We start from the raw sequence: 17,424 nt of genomic DNA, 5'->3' as shown, positions 1-17,424 counted from the left end.
CCCAAGGGCTTCGATTTTGCGGTGGCCGTTTTCCTTCTATGTCCCAGCCTGTAACGGGCTTCAAGAAATGTAGCCAGTGCCAGCTTGCGATTTCCCTTACGGACCCACACCGTTGGTGCCTCAAGTGCCTTGGGCCGGAACATCAACCGAAGTCGTGCGAGCACTGTGCTACTCTTCAACCTCAAGCCCTTAAACGTTGTCGTCTTTTGGTGGAGAAGCTTTTCAGGATGGATTCTTTCTCCGATCCCTCGACTTCGAAGGTGACCTCGGCCTCACCTTCGACCGAGACTCCTGCTTCTACTGCTTCCACCTCGAAGCTCATCAGACCTTCATCGTTTGCAGCGGCCCTCTCTTCGACAATATCTGCTGTGTCTTCCCCTGTTGCCTCAGTTCAGATAGCTCAGCAGAAAGTTCCAGCGGTGGTGCTCAAAGTGCCTAAGACTTCCAAGTCGAAGCACATTTACACTGCCTCGGTGGAACCTCCAGCCAAAGCAGGTGGTCCGGTTTCAGACGCGGATCCATTCTTGCCGGCTTCTTTCCAGACCATGTTGGAGAAGCAATTCATTCAGTTCCTTAATAATATGGGACCGAAGCTTCTTGCTCTCATCCAGCCTGGGCATTCTGCAGACTCCCGCGAGGTTGAGTCGCTTCCTTTGTCTCAGTCTGAGCTTGCACACTCTTTGCAGGGAGCAGAGTCTCTGCGAGTGTCTGGTCTGGCATCTAAGCACGTGAAGCAAGGAGCAGAATCTTTACAAGTGCCTCGGTAGGAATCCTCACACTCCATACAAGGAGCAGAGTCTTTGGGAGTGCATCAAGGTTCCTCCATCAAGCCTCTGGAGCTTCGATCTACAGCCTCCAGTCTTATCCGTTCTTTGGTAGCATCGGCTGCTTCTGAGGCGAAGTCTCCTCGATCTTCGAGATCTGCTTCCAAGCACCGTTCTCATCGACGATCGAGGCCTTCATCGAGGCATACTTCCAGGCATAGTTCTTCTAAAGAACGTCCCTCTTCCACTAAGCCTAGATCTACTCCTACTTCGACTAGAACGCTGACTCCTCGATAGAGGTCTCCACTTCCACACCTCGAGGATGCAGCGGTTTCGATTGCTTCGTCCAAGTCTCCATATTCTTTTGATGCCTTTTTTCCTGCCAAAGTTTCATCTTCGACCCAGGCTGCTTTGACATCCTCGAGTCCTGCACGAGGCAAAGCATTGGCAGATCAGCTATCTTTCCCATCTTTTCTTCGTCAAATGGCTATTGACTTGGATCTTCAATTAGAAGCTAGTTCCAAATACTCTAAGGAGTACCTCAGAGTCGTGCATCTACCTCAACCTCCGGCAGAGTCACTTAAGCTTCCTCTTCACAAGCTTTTGTCTCAGACTTTTGCCAGATGCCTGGAGACTCCTTATACCATTCCAGCTGTTTCAGGTAAATTGGACTCTAGGTATAAAACTGTACATCGCAAAGGGTTTGTGCAAAGGTGGGGTTGTGATGTACACACTTTTTATAAAATACATGTGGACATTCGCATGCTTTTTTGGAGCAGGTGTTAATTAGTAAGTTGGCCTTTATGTGCTTTTGGGCCTGGACTTAGGAGCCTATCTTATAAAGGCGCATAAGTCTTAAAGTGCTGCAGCTAGACACATTTTTGGACTTCTCATGTAGGCATCCATACAAAATCAAGCCCTTTAATTTTTTTTGTTTTGTTTTGGGGGGTTTTTCACTGACATCTTTCTGGAAAGCTTTGCTCATGGCAAGAGGCATAAATAGGATTAAACAAATTTCCAGTGCAATAGGTGAGACATTCTAGACAATTGGGTAGACAGAAAGAATCCACTCCAGATTTTTCCTTTTGCCTCTGCTGTACGTCACTGGGCTCCTTAGCTCCACCTGCAGTTGTTTCCTTCTGCACGCAAGCTGCAGGAGTATTTGTTCTGCTCGGCACATTTTATTATTTTATTTGGTGTATGTTTTTTTTGCTACCATGAGTGTGGCTTCTTCTTGGGCCGAAGCTAGATCTGCAGGGTAGCAACATGGTCTTCTCTACACAAGTTTAACAAGTTTTACAGAGTGGATGTGGCGGCAAGACATGACTCTACCTTTGAGTTCTTGGTCTTATGGGCTGGCACAGCAAGCCCACATTAGCTTTTTGGGAGACTGCTTTTGTACGTCCCATCTGTCTAGAATGTCTCACCTATTGCACTGGAAAAAGAGATTATGTACTTACCCTGGTTAGCTTTTTTCTAGTAGTTAGGTGAGACATTCCAGACTCCCACACTGTTTTTCCTGTGCCTGCCTACTGTTTCAGTCTGTTTATGCTGCTCCAAGCTGATTCTTGGATGCCTGTCAGCCCTTGGGGGCTGGGAAGAATTCTGTATATATGTTTCCGTTTTATATAGGAGTAGTTTCTGAGCTCCTTTGAAGCCTTTGTTGGCGGTTAACATTACTGTTTGATTTTACTTCTTGAGCAAAACAGTTTGTTTCTAAGCCAGTTGCTACAGGTGCCTCTACTTCACGTTTATGTAGTGGCTCTCAGTGCTTGGGTACTAACTGCAGGTGGATCTAAGAAGCCCAGTGAAGTACAGCAGTGACAAAAGGAAAAATCTAGAGTGGATTCTTTCTGCAGATGGCACGTGGCCATGGGGATACTACCCATTTACTTAGAATGTCTTGCCTATCTACTGGAAAAGAGCTTACCAGGGTAAGTACATAATCTCTTTTTGTGTGTTGATAGACTCCATTTGTTTCCAAGGCTTACCTCTTTCAGCATATGTTTGATGAATGTATATAGGAAATACATACTGTGAAACAAACTGTTCATATTTTCTCAATCCTGCCATAGGTGATAGTCATGGGAGCAACCAATCGTCCTCAGGATCTGGACTCCGCAATAATGAGGAGAATGCCCACGCGTTTCCATATCAATCAGCCTGTAAGTGGGCACATGGGTTCCATTCTCAGTACACCTCTCTGAAGTGCTGCTTACAGCCTACTACACCAACCTGTAATCCCCTGGCTCCAATGCACGGATGCTGTCTACACGGTAACATCACACATTGACTTGCCAGTAGCTGTCTTCTAGCACCACACTTTAAGCATTCAAATAAAGAAACTACGTAGATAACCTGCTACTGTTCAGATTTTTGGGAATGGAGGGTGTGAGGAAGGAAGATTTACAGAGGAATAAAAAGATGTCCCAATCAATGGAGAATGTTAATACCATACTGAATTGTATGTTCTATTAACTATTTATTTTTCATCTCTCTTCTCTATATTTTAAGAGAATGCATGCATGCTTTTAAGGATTATGTTTTACTCATAAGGGAAGATGGGTTGAACTTTTGCCATCCTGCTTCTTTGGAAGCAGCAATTAATTATAACATTGATATCAGAATATTACTTTTCCAATGGCTCCCTTATTAGACGTTAATACTGGAAAACAAAACATGTTGATACATTTCCTAAAGGCTACACACAAAATCAACACACATGCATCAGATAGTGACAGTCTGACATAAGAGTCCTTGTCATTGTGACATCCTAAACCAATCCTGCCAACACCTGCAAAAGCATAAGGATGACGTTGCTAGGCGCTTCAAAATGGCACTTTTGTTTTGTGCTGTCTTAATGCTTAAAGATCTCATCACTATCTCAAAATATCACTCCATTAAAAAAAAAAAAAAAATTTCAATGTGTGTAAGGATAGGTGTATCATCGAACACTACTTTATCAGGTACCCGCTTATAGTACACGCTCATGGCAAAACAACCATTTTGAGACAGAAATTTGGGGTAGTTATTAAGATGCGGTATAAGGCTTGCTTTTATCATACCTTAAGTTTTCTTGGAAATGTAGCATCTCGGTATCACAGGTTAGTCACTCCCATATTACATGGATAAGCTGCTTGAGATCAACCTGCAAGCAACTTTATTCATATTGTCTGCATGCATTGAGTTGCAGGGCTGCAGTCCATTGTTCCTATCCTTCATCTTAAAGTGGCCAAACAATGATTGAAGTGCCTCTTCCCTTAAAGTGCCTTCATTGCATACCCTCCCATAAGCCACACTGAACCAACCTGAAAAAATCACTGTGGTCTAGGGAAGGGATGGGGTGGGGTAGGAATGATCCCCAGTTACTACTTTTGGTACCGAGTTCAAAATGGAGCAAGTTATTCATTTTGTATAGTAAAGTGTTCTGCATGCATTTTCATACTTTGCATCTCTTTTATTAGCTATTCCATGGACCCTTAAGTTAACAAAATGTTATGGTAATATGACATACAAAACACAAAATAACCTCCCTTATAGTATACCGAGTTTATTGCTTTCACCTTCCTGTCACATACAAAAGTTTTGTGAGGAGGAAAAAAGCCTCAGGAGCCATGGAGAGCAAAAAGCTCTACCACAGCTATGAAGGGAAGAGCTGTACTACTTTACTGGCTCCCCTAAAACGCTCTATCACGGGCCAACAAACCTCCTTGTGTAAATGTATATACGTGAATTATAAACACAAATACTGAGCCTAGAATATAGGCGTAGATTTTGAACATATCGTCAACAAACTGGTAAGCAGGTCAAAAAGTAAGCAGATTAATGAAAAATAAATAAACGGATGCTTATCTGAGTAAGTCCTGCTGAATATGTTCTCACTCGCTGTTCCCGCAGGTTCAGTGCTTTGCGTAAGTCCAAATGTTGCTGTAGCTGACGGCCATCGTTTTACGATCTGTATTAGAGAATAACACGGGGAAAAAATGTGTCCCCGTCACTGCCCCTTCCCCGCGACCACCATCCTTGTCACCTCCCCATCCCCGCAACCACTGTCCCTGCCCCGTCCCCGCAACTACTATCCCTGTAGCATCCATACAAGCCTCAGTACTGCAATATTTAGCTTATTCCTTCCTTATAAATCAAAGTTCTGGCTGCTGAACTAGAGAAAGAGATGTTCAGCTGGCAGGGCTTTGTTTATAAATTTTTATCAACACAACTAATATACTACTTTATCCTAAAGCAATAAATAAATAAATAGAAATTTTTTTTTTTTTACCTTTGTTGTCTGGTTTCTGCTTCCCTCATCTTCTCATTCAGTTCCTTCCATCCACTGTCTGTCTTCTCCCTGCGTCTTCCATTTGCTCTGTTACTGTGCCTCTCCCTTCACCCCCCCCCCCCCAAATTGGTCTGGCACCCATCTTCTTCCCTCCGCTCCCCCCATAGTCTGGCATCTCTGTCTGGTTTAGCGTCATTTGTTAAAGGCACAGTGAGTTTTGAGTATGTGGACCTCTGTCCTCTTTGGGCATCCATTTTTGCTCTCCATTGTATTCACACAGTCAGATCCATGCTTCCTGTATCCTCCATTTGCTCCCTCGTTCTCAGTTTTGTGATGCCTCACCTCGAATTTTGCAACCCTCTCAATGTTGGTATTTCACTTTACTCTATGAAACATCTTTTTTTTTTTTTTTTTTTTTTTTTTTTTATTTTATATTTATCAAATTTTACATTTTATAAATCAAGTATCCACTTGTACAGAAAGTTGAAGAAAAGCAGAAAAATAATACTCATAGGTAAAATACATAATAATCAACTAAATAAAATAAATGTTTAGCTTAAATTCAGCTCAAGTCCTCAAAATTAGATCCAAGATGGATGAGGCGGACATATTAACAGATGCTGACGAAAATCAAATCAAATATTAGGAAAACAAAGTCCCTTAGCTGAGGAAGGATATCATTTATTCAATTGGACCTCTCTTGATTTCCCTTCATCCAGTCGAGTTCCTGCCAGAAAAGCTGTCAACTGGAATGGCTCAAAGAATACATATTTCTTCATATGGTACTGTATTACACATTTGCAAGGGTGTCGTAGGAAAAAGGTCCCTCCAAGAGATATAACACCTGGCTTCATCAAAAGAAACTCTCGCCTTCTTCTCTGGGTTTCCCGTGCCAAATCTGGGAACATTAATATTTTATGTCCAAGAAATTCTTTCATTTTATTCCTGAAGTACATTCTAAGCAACCAGTTTTTATCTGGTGCAAGGGCCACCGTGAGAAGCAATGTTGCCGGAGATGCTAGCTCTCTGTCCGAAAGTTCCAAGATTGCAGAAACATTAAGTGGTTGATTATCCTCCTGTTGTTTAGGTGGTAATTTAGTAGTTTTCATTGGTAAGTAATATACTTGAGTAAGTGGTGGTAATGTATCCTCTGGAATACCCAAAATCTCTACCATATAACGTTTCATCATATCTCTAGGTGTCACAGAGGCTATCTTAGGAAAATTAATCAAACGGAGATTATTATTACGAGAAAAGTTCTCCAAATTTTCCAATTTTCTGCGCAAACTTGTGTTATCTTTTACCATTGCTTCATTAAGCTGTTTTGATGCTTTTAACTCCTGTTGTATATTCAGAATTGAGTTCTTGGATTCATCAACTTCAACTTTTATATTTTTTATATCATTTTCTTGAAGAGTAATTTTATTTTCCAGCTACAAAAGCTGGGGCTTAACAGACTTGGCTAGGTCAGCAACTAAATCCCAGATTGAGTCCAGTGTTACTTCTCTGGGTTTTTCAATAACATATGAAAGATTGGGAATTTGAATAGTCTCACCAGTTATCAGTTGATTCTGGCAATCCTTCTGCTGGGCTGAAATAATCCCTGATGTTTCCAAATCCTCTGTACTTCTTGGACTCACCTGAAAACTCAGGGAGTCCATCTCCACGCTCCCCTCTCTGTTTTTCCTGGCCTCCGAGGGTAGGTGCTTGCTTCCTTCCGGGAGCTCCTCCACTCGTGGGGAGCTGGTAACCTGAGGAGGTGGGGGAGGTGCCCTAGCGTCGGGGCTGAGCGTAGTCTCTAGCCCCAAGGAGATCACCTCGTTTCCGCCTCTCTGAGGTGTCTCCAGCGGGGGGGGGTGCCGACGCTGCCGGGATATCCTGCATCCGACGCAGGAGCTCTTCAATATTGCCGAACGAGGGGACCGCCGAACGCCGCGAGGCTCCAGCGGCGCTGCGGCCTCTCCTCTTCGGCATTCTAAGTAAGTAACTCTTTCCTTTCTGAAAAGTTTTCAGAAAATCTCCGGCGTGCTGCTCAGCGTCCGGGACCGTCGGCCATCTTGGATTTCTGATCAACATCTTTAACTCATCCAGTACACTGCAGTTTGACTACTACATAACTTGTTCCCATTCAATCATGTCACCCCTTTCCTACTGGCTGAGCACTGGCTCTTTATTTCAGTATATATCAAGTTCAAAGTATTAACTCTTTTCTTTTTAAGGGTTTCTTACTATCCACCCCAATTTATAACAATAGATTCCTCACTTTCATGTTCGTTCCAGTTCCCTATGCTCTGTCCATTTAGACCAGCTTTCTCTCCCACCCCCTTTGTCTTCTGCCTTGATGTAATGCGAGACACCACTCTTTTATGTAGGTTCCACATTTTAGAACTCCCTACCTGCTTACCTGTGCCCAAAGTCATTTTACACTAAATTAAAATCTCTCAAAACAGTCCTTTTCATAGAAGCTTTTGGTGAAGCTGCCTAGATCCTAGCACTCTCTGCCCTTCTTCAGTCATTCCTCTGTTCTAGATTAGCTTGTTTTTTTGCACTTAAACTGCATCAAAGCCCATCGCAAAGACCTGGTAAATAAATAAAAATACATCTGTGTGTTGATCTTTTTCCAATCCATTTTTTATCTGGAGTTTTATAATATGGTGTTAATGTCCCTGTATTTCAAGAACTGCATGACTATATCCCATAGTTTATTGGGTTGGTGGCTTTCCCAGTTCCTTTTCTGTTCCCATGGCTGCTACCTCTTCTGTGGCACTTTTTCCACTCACCAGCTCTTAGCAATGTGTGTACCACTGTCTCTACATTTTCTAGTCCCCATTCTCTGGCACACATTAATCCTCCTGTTTAAATTTTCTAGTTTTATATATAAACTCCTAACAGTTCTGTTTCTGCTGATCCACTTTAGTTTTTGATCTGGGCAGCATCTCTTCATGTTCTGTTTTGATCTCTGCCTCCTCTGTTCAGGTTTCCAGCTCTCTAATGTTGCTATAAATTGCATAAATTTTTGCCAGTACCTTCTCCCTCATGGTTCAGAATTTGTTAACCAAATCTTATTAAATGCTGGCAAAACTCCTTTATCCTGCCAGTCTTCTCTCTATATCTACATTTTCAAGCACAGCCTTGCTGTTCAAATTGGCTGACATTATACTCGCAGGGGAGATAGTTTGGTGTATGGCCTGCACTGCCTTTAAATTTGCTGGCTTTTTTCCTGGCTCATTGCTGCCTCTATTAGCTCTGAAAGAGTTATTTTTTTTAACAATTTTAATCAACAGGAGAGTGGAGTCCAGGAGATAGACTGCCAACAAGTTGACTAATGTCACTTCTCCCCAACCCCCTCCCCCCTTCTGATGCTATTACTTTCTGAAATATATATGGCTACAATTTTCATATAGAAATCGGAGTGAAGATGCACTTCAAGATAAAAATAGGGTTAATGATTAAATATCTTATGGCTAGTCTAGTGGAGTGCCGCAGGGCTCGGTCCTGGGCCCGATCCTATTCAACATCTTTATAAGAGACTTGACAGAAGGGCTGCGAGGTAAAATAACATTATTCGCCGATGACGTCAAACTAAGCAATGTAGTGGGCAAAAGCACAACAGACATAAATTCAATGTCCGACAATATGATGCACGACCTACTCCTACTGGAGCGCTGGTCTAGGTCCTGGCAACTCAGCTTCAATGCCAAAAAATGCAAAGTCATGCACCTGGGCAGCTAAAATCCATGCAAGACTTACACCCTTAATGGCGAGATCCTAACAAGAACTGAAGCAGAACGAGACTTAGGGGTGATCGTCAGTGAGAACATGAAGACTGCCAATCAAGTGGAGCAAGCTTCATCCAAGGCAAGGCAAATCATAGGTTGCATACGTAGGAGTTTCGTCAGCCGTAAGCCTGAAGTCATTATGCCATTGTATAGATCCATGGTGAGGCCCCACCTGGAATACTGTGTACAATTCTGGAGGCCGCATTACCATAAGGATGTGTTGAGACTGGAGTCGGTCCAGAGAATGGCCACCGGATGGTTTCGGGACTCAAGGATCTCCCGTACGAGGAACGGCTGGATAAGTTGCAGCTGTACTCACTCGAGGAACGCAGAGAGAGGGGTGACATGATTGAGACATTCAAGTATCTCACGGGCCGCATCGAGGTGGAAGAAGATATCTTCTTTTTCAAGGGTCCCGCGGCAACAAGGGGGCATCCGTGGAAAATCAGGGGTGGGAAACTGCACGGGGACACCAGGAAATTCTTTTTCACTGAAAGGGTGGTTGATCGCTGGAATAGTCTTCCACTTCAGGTTATTGAGGCCAGCAGCGTGCATGATTTTAAGGCCAAATGGGATAGACACGTGGGATCTATTCAGAGAGAAAGGTAGGGGAGGGTCATTGGGGTGGGCAGACTAGATGGGCCATCTATTTCTATGTTTCTAAGATGGTATTTTGCCAAAAGAGTTTTGACCTGGTTCCAGTTAGTGTTACCCCACATTTATATATACATAGAAATATACAGTACATTGAAAAAAATATTTTAAAGGGAGTGATATTTTGCAGTGGTGATGAGATTTTGAGCTCTGTTTAGTATAGATCAGTTTATCCAAGAACCATATTTCTCATTTTTGCTTTTTTAATGTCAAAAGTGTGACTATCATAAATGTGGTTAATATCTAAGTATGAAAAGCTTCTTATATATCAGAGCTATTAAGTTAGAAAGAAAATCTACTAGTAGACTTTTCAGACAGCATAATGTGTAATGCAAGCTGATCTAGTTTTTTTGTTATGATTTTTCTCTACAATAATTTTCTTCACAGGCTTTGAAGCAGAGAGAGGCAATCTTGAAACTGATCTTGAAGAATGAAAATGTAAGTAAAAATATTTTTCTTGTTCCTTGTGTTGGTGAGGTTTTGACTGCCTGGGGGTAATATATTATTTTATTTTATTTATTTATTTATTTTTATTTATATACCACTTATCCTAAGTGGTTTACATTCATATAGTTTATCATATTTGTTATTACTGTTAGATTATTCTGTATATTGACATTTTGATTGTGATAATGTAATTTGATTTTAATGGCAGCATTTGTTAACTGCTCTTCTGTGTCGCCTAATAGACCGGTATAGTTAATCTTCACAAATGGGTTATATCTCACTGTGACCAGCAGGTAGAGACTGAGACCAAAACTTCTATATTAGATAAGGTTCCCTCTTCCCATCCAGTCTTTCTCAGTCTCCAGCAGTGTGGTAAGATTAATTTAGGTCCCCCTCTTAGGACTGTTGGAGTTTGTTTAGGACTCCTGGGTTCCCTTTTTGTGCCACCCTAATACCACCAGATCCTCCCACAAATTAAAACTATCCTTCCCCTCGCTAAAAGGCATTTCCCACACAGGAAAGCTAGGGACCTCCCTCCACTTCAAAATCACTGAGCTCTGGAACAACCTTACCTCCCCTCTTCGGAACTTGAGCTCTCTCCAAGTTTTCCGCAAACATCTGAAAACCTGGCTTTTCTCAAAAAATGTAAGTCTCCCTCCTACTTAGGAATCAAGGAAACTCTTATATCTTGGCATCCCAAGTCCTCTAAATTTTCTTTACACTTGTACTTCTAACCCTCTGTTGTAGTTCCTTCCTATTTCTCCTACTGTAAACCGCGCCAAGCTCTACAAACGTGGAGATGATGCGGTATACAAACCTAAGGATTAGATTAGATTAGAAGGAGCTTGGATGGGTCCTGTTTGGGGATCCGTCCGACCTCGGAGGTGTCAAACCTGCTGGGTCTTGTGCTGGGTCCCTCCCCCCCATTCCCCACATTTTTGTAAAGATGCCTCAGCTGGCAGCCTGGCCCCCGATACCAGTCAGGCCTCCAGCTTTGAGAGCTGTGGAGTCTGTTCTGATTGTTGGGGGAAAATAAATCCTGAGGTGTGCCGGTCTAAAGGGCTCATTTCCCTTTAAATTGCATTTTTCTCAACTAATCGGCACTTATTTTACTGCTAGGAATCATTTTCAGCACAATGAGCACTTTGAATGGGAAAAAGCTCATTGCGCTCCAGATGCGAGGTACTCGTGGCTGGCCGGTGCAAGCATTGTACGGGCTGCAGGGGGAAGGGATCCTCGTTGGCATCGGGTGCCGGCGGCCAGTGAACCCTGCTGTAAGTACCTCGCGAGTCGGCTTCGGATCCCAGGGAAGTCCAGGCTTCCTCCGACGCCCACGTGGGAGGTTCCCCAGCCACTGACTATCTGGGTAGAAAGGATTCTTTTACCGCCGGAGCAGCTGGGGATTCCCTTACCACGTCAGTTGGCTCCTCGACCTTAGCGACAGGAAAAAAAAACAGGCTTCTAAGATGCTGCAAGCCGCTGGAGCTTTGATTTTTGGCAGTTTCAGGCCTGATTTCGGCAGAAAACACCTCCATGATTTCTGTATCCTCAGGTGACCTTCCCCCTGTATTGGAGAAACAGGGGCAAGGTGGTGCTGGGTCCCCTGCTGTGGCAGGGAGTCACTTGGGGCCGCCAGGGTTTTTTCCCCCTGAATTTATGTTTGCACTTTGAAAGGCTTATGTGCTGGCGGCTGGAAATTCTATTTCCAATCCGGGGGGGGGGGCAAATTTGCCCTCAATGTCTTCTCTGGTTCGGCCCCAGACAGCGTCGGTTTTGCCCCCCTCTCATCGAAGCGGCCGTGTGTCTCATGGGCTGAGGATTTTTGTCAAGAGGAGCAAGATGTGATTGGAGAGGACCAGGATCTGGACCTTTGGGGAGATTTCCAGGATCATTTTGGGGGACGGATTCCACCACCGGTGGGTTTGAGTGCCCGCCTGTTGGTGAAGATACATCTGTAGTTTCAGTGGGACGAGCTTCATGAGCTAATTCTTCAGGTCTTCTCTGCGTTAAAATTTGAGAACACCATGTCAGAGCCCCTGCATACAGTGGACCCCTTGCTCAAGGGGATCCGCTCCGTTTCCCACTCTTTCCCTGTGCATCAGGATATTCAGGATATTATTCTTGTACAGTGGCAGGTGCCAGAGGCACCCTTTCGCTTTTTGCATTCCATGACCTGCCTATATCCCATCCCTGAAGGGGGTCGGGACTCTCTGAAGTCGCTGGTGGTGGACACGGTGGTCTCTGCCATCTCAAAGTGGCATACCTTGCCTGTTGAGGGCGGTGCTACCTTTAAGGACCTTGAGGAGCAGATGTTGGAGTCCCTCCTTAAGCAAAGTTTTGATGTGACAGCTCTGGCGGTCCAGGTTGCAAATTGTGGCGGGCTGGTAGCTCAGTCATGTTTTCGCTAGGCCGAGTGTGTCCTTGACTGTGAGTCTGATAATTGGGACTTAGTGGAGCAGGAAGTTGCCAAAATTGGGAAGGGTGCTTCATAGCTCTCAGATGCCATGTATGACCTCTTGCGAGCTTCTGCCGTCTATGGCTTTTGGAGTGGCAGCACGCCATACCTTATGGCTTCATGCATGGTTGGCGGATGCAGCGTCCAAAGCTAAGTTGACAAAATTCCCTTTTAAGGGGTCTTATTTTTTGGTGAGCATTCGAACAAGCTGGTTCAGACATTAACTGATTCTAAAGTGCCTCGTTTGCCTGAAGATAGGCCTAGGCCGCTAGCTCGAGGTGGTGTTGCTCATGGGTATGGGAATGATTTCCGCCATTTCCGCCCTGTTCGAGGGGCCACTTCCTTTCAGTCTCCTAGGGTTTCCAGAGGCAGGTACTTCCGGCACAGTCCTTTCGAGGGGCCCGCCGGGGTGCAGGTAGTACCTTCACTGGGTCCCCTGCAGCCCGTCCTGCCCAAAGACTCTTTGCCTGCGCCCGCTTTGGTTCCTGGCTGCACGATTTTTATCCAAGGTGGGCAGAGATCACGTCAGATCAGTGGGTTCTAGAGGTGATTCGGGATGGTTATGCTCTGGAGTTCGCCCGTTCCTTGCCAGATCAGTTTCTCACTTATCCCTCACAGGTGGCGTGGAAGCAGCAGGCCTTTCACCAGACCCTTCAAAGATTGTTAGATCTCAAATCTGTAGTCCCATTTATCCCCTCAGGAGTAGGGCACAGGCAGGTACTTGATTTATTTTGTGGTGCCAAAGAAAGAAGGGACTTTTCAGCCCATCTTAGATTTGAAAGGGGTCAATAGGCTCTCCAAGTCTGTCCTTCCGCTTAGAAACTCTGTGGTCTGTGATTCTGGCAGTTCAGCCAGGGGAGTATCTGACTTCTCTTGATCTGACGGAGGCCTAATTGCATATTCCAATTCAGGCCTCCTATCATCGTTTCCTGCGCTTTGTGATCTTGGGGCACCACTATCAGTTCTGTGCGCTTCCCTTTGGTCTGGCCACGGCTCCATGGACGTTCACCAAGGTTATGGTGGTTGTCGCGGCGGCGTTGTGCTAAGAAGGCATTCTGGTTCATCCCTACCTGGATGACTGGCAGGAGAGCACTCGGTTTACGGCTTGGGTGGTGGAGTTTCTGCAGTCACTGAGATGGATTGTTAACCTTGCCAAGGTTGACCCCCCTCTCTCAGCGCCTGGAGTATCTAGGGATTCTGTTCAATACCTCCTTGGGGAAGGTCTTCCTCCCAGAGGCCCGGGTAAGCAAATTGCAATCTCAGATTCGCCTGGGTCTCTTTTCGCACTTCCCTGCCTAACATCTTACAGTTCTTGCAGGATGGCCTGGACAGGGGCCTGGCTTGGACTTCTCTCCAGGTTCAGCTTGCGGCTTTGTCAGCCTTTCATGGGTTGTTACGAGGTCAATGTCTGACTACCATTCCTGATGTCATTCGTTTTTTGTGGGCGGCCAAAATGCTCAAGCCTCCTGTGCAACCATCTGTTCCATTTTGGGATCTGTATCTGGTCTTTCCGTGCTGGTGTGCCCACCTTTTGAACCTTTGGGTGCCTGTTCATTGAAGGACCTTGCTCTTAAAGCGGTCTTATTGGTGGCTATTACCTCTGCTAGATGTGTTTCTGAGCTGCTGGATTTCTCTTGTAGGGCTCCCTTCCTAGTTATCTAGGGAGCAGGTTGTGTTGCAGCCTGTTCCTTACAAAGGTAGTTTCTCCTTTTCATGTCAATCAGTCCGTGGTCCTGCCGGTGTTGGGTAGTCGGGAGGTATCTTCTGAACAGAAACAGTTGTGCAAGTTGGATGTCAGTCGGGTCCTTTGCTCTTATGTGCAGAGTAATGCTGCCCGATTCAGGGGAAAAAAATTTTGATTTCGATTGAGCCTATTGAATTGATTTTTCGATTTGATTCAATTTTCCTGCCCAATTGGATGTTTTTTTTTTTTTTTTTTTCCAAACATCCTGGTGGGTTTATTTTATAGCCTCTTCACCCCCTTTGCCCTCTCCGACCCACATTGGCGCTGTGGTGTAAACAAAATAAACAAACAAAAAAGGCTTTTCCTCTCTCTGTTAAATCCTATCTCACGTTCGTGGTCTAACACCAGCAGGATACACATTTCAAATCTGACATATTGTAATCACAAAACAGAAAATAAAATTATTTTTTCTACCTTTTGTTGTTTGGTTGTTATTCGAATCATGTTGGTTCCAGGCTCTGGTTTCTGTTTGTCTTCTGATAACTCGCTTGCCAGGGTCTCTTGCTCATTTGTCATTTTCTTCTTTCTCCGTGCTAACCATCCATCTTCCATCTCTGACCTCCCCTTCCGTTTCCCTCCCCCGGAGGTCTGGCATCTTTCCTTTTTTTTCGTCTCCATCCCCGCAGCTGCAGTGATAAACCTCACCATCCCCAGATCCACTATCTCTCCTTTTCTCAACTACCCTTTCATCCAGCATCTCTTCCTCCTTCCCCACCATCTCTCCCTTTCTCTTCCCAAGTACTCACCTATCCAGTATCTCTATCCCTCTTCCACACCATCCCTTGTGTCCAACTTCTCTCCCTGTCTGTACTTCCTTCCCTTCATCCCATTGTCCATCTCTCTCCCTCTCCTCTGTTTTTAGACCCATTATTTCTTCCCTCCCTCCCCCCCAGCCATTCAGCTTTGGGGGATTCATAAGATTCTTCAGCACCTAGATATCTCTCTGAAGAGAAGGCAGCAGAATATTTGACAAGGGCAGGCTGCCTTTCATGGCCCTGAATGTAGTCTGCATCATGCTGGGTTGGCAAGTCTCAGGCTACGCTTCAGCCCCTTCTGACTACGGGATGGTAAAATGAGCAATAAGACAAGCACGGTTCTTAATCGCTTTTATAGTTCTGGCTGCTGGCTGAACATTGCCTGTTTGCATTGCACGATTTTCTTGCTTGATCCTTTGGAGATGGCGCCAGGTGTTAAAGTGAAGCTGGTTTCTTAATTCCATCGTATTTTCCATGAAAACTAGGGGTGAGGGGAGGGGATTATTTGAAACCAAACCATTAACTTTCCCAGTTTATGAGAGCTGGCATTGGCTACCTGATTTCATTAAAAAGTGCTTGCAATAGTTAAGTGCTATGTGGCTGACCCATTAACCTGTATGTGATAAGCAAGGAATATTCACTTTGATTGACAAAAGAAAACTTTGTCCCCGTCCCCCCCTGCATGTTCCCCCCTGGCCTCCCAGTCTTACCTTTAGCTAATACAGCAGCTTGCAGAGAGGATTGCCGGTGTTGGCGTGATGCTTGCAGGCTGCCGTCATCCTCAACACCACCTTCCCTCTGCCGCAGTCCCGCCCCTCCTTTGACATCAGAGGCAGGATCATGGCAGAGGGAATGTGGTGCTCAGGATGACGGCAGCCTGCAAGGATCGCTCCAGCACCGGCAATCCTCTCTGCAGGCTGTCATATTAGCTAAAGGTAAGACTGGGAGACCAGGGAAGGAAGCCGGAGGGTGCTGCAAAGGCCTATGCTGCACTTTGCGACTGACCCTCGCCCCCTAAAGCAGGAGCGGCAGCGGCATTGGATAGCCAGCAAGAGGCAAATCGGAAATCGGGCAGCACTAGTGCAGAGGACCTAGAAGATTAGGAAATCAGAACATCTCTTTGTCCTTCTAGCGGATCCTCGTAAGGGGATGGTGCTTCCAAGGTTGCCATTGCGTGCTGGATTAAAGAGACTATTTCTTCCGCTTACCTTCTTCATAAAAAGCCTGTTCCTGAGTTTCTTAAGGCTCATTCTACTCGGGGTCAAGTAGCTTCTTGGGCTGAGTCTTCTCTTGTACCTCCAGTGGATATTTGTAAGGTTGCAGTTTGGTCTTCCTTGCAGTCCTTTGTAAGACATTACCAGGTAGATATTCAAGCGCGTCTGGACACGGTGTTCGGTGAGCGTGTTCTGGTGTTGGCCTTTTGGGGGGTCCCACCCTTGATGGGCACTGCTTTGGTATGTCTCATCTGTGAAGATTAACTATACCGGTCTATCAGGCGACACAGAAGGAGAAATTGGGTTCTTACCTACTAATTTTCTTTCTGTTAACTTGTAGACCAGTATAGTTCCCCACCCTATCTGTCTTTATGCGGTGATTGAGGATTTTGTTTTTCTGCGGGTTCTAGTATTTTTATAGAGCCGGGGAGATATAAGAACAGCAAATATGGCTTAGCTGATAAGCTGTGGTGACATTTTCACTGCAGGATTTCAGTTCTATACTTGTTGCAACAGTTGTTACAAAGTGTTTGTTGTTTTTATCCTCCTGTTTGGAGTGTTTGTACTGTTCTCAGTTAGTTTTACTAGGTTCTTCTTGGCTATTCACAGACTGGATGGGAAGGGGGAACCTCACCTAATATACAAGTTTTGGTCTCAGTCTCCACCTGCTGGTCACAGTGAGATATAACCCATCTGTGAAGATTAACTATACCGGTCTACAGGCTAACAGAAAGAAAATTAACAGGTAAGAACCTAATTTCTCTTTAATTTGCTATGGAAGGGCAGTATATTAAGCACAATAAATGAACAAATGTCCCAAAAGGAGCATATTTTATAAAGACAACATAAGCACCTATGTGCCTTTTTATAAAATAGGCTTTCATAATTATCCCTAAAAGTGTACAAATATAGTCACACAAATTTTACACCTGCCCTATAGAAGATATAAATATGTGTATGTATGGGTACTCTGCATTTATATGCATATTTGATAAGATAATTGAGCAGATATACATTGTAATTTTACCAAAACAGCAATCCTAGAAACACCTACACACAAATCATTTTTTTTTTTTTTATTAGGATTTTTATATACCGCCTATCAAGGTTATCTAAGCGGTTTTTACAATCAGGTACTCAAGCATTTTCCCTCTCTGTCCCGGTGGGCTCACAATCTATCTAACGTACCTGGGGCTATGGAGGATTAAGTGACTTGCCCGGGGTCACAAGGAGCAGCGCGGGGTTTGAACCCACAACCCCAGAGTGCTGAGGCTGTAGATCCAACCACTGCGCCACACACTTTTATGCCTGAATACCCCTGCACTGTTATGTGCCA

At 44.7% G+C, this 17,424-nt stretch overlaps 1 protein-coding gene across 4 annotated transcripts in view; it reads left to right on the top strand.

Annotated features, from left to right (window-relative positions):
• Positions 1 to 17,424, top strand: part of ATAD1 (ATPase family AAA domain containing 1) — an 85,374-nt gene that overhangs the window by 50,645 nt on the left and 17,305 nt on the right. For all 4 annotated transcript variants that reach the window (XM_033942331.1, XM_033942330.1, XM_033942332.1 and 1 more), the window contains exons 7-8: positions 2,840 to 2,929; positions 9,861 to 9,911. In XM_033942331.1, the coding sequence (XP_033798222.1) occupies positions 2,840 to 2,929; positions 9,861 to 9,911 (141 nt within the window). The remainder of the gene's footprint in view (positions 1 to 2,839; positions 2,930 to 9,860; positions 9,912 to 17,424) is intronic.

Source organism: Geotrypetes seraphini, chromosome 4 (assembly GCF_902459505.1).
Source record: "Geotrypetes seraphini chromosome 4, aGeoSer1.1, whole genome shotgun sequence".
NCBI classification, from domain to species: Eukaryota; Metazoa; Chordata; class Amphibia; order Gymnophiona; family Dermophiidae; genus Geotrypetes; species Geotrypetes seraphini.
Note: the sequence above shows the minus strand (reverse complement) of the source record. Positions and strands in the feature narration are given on the sequence as shown.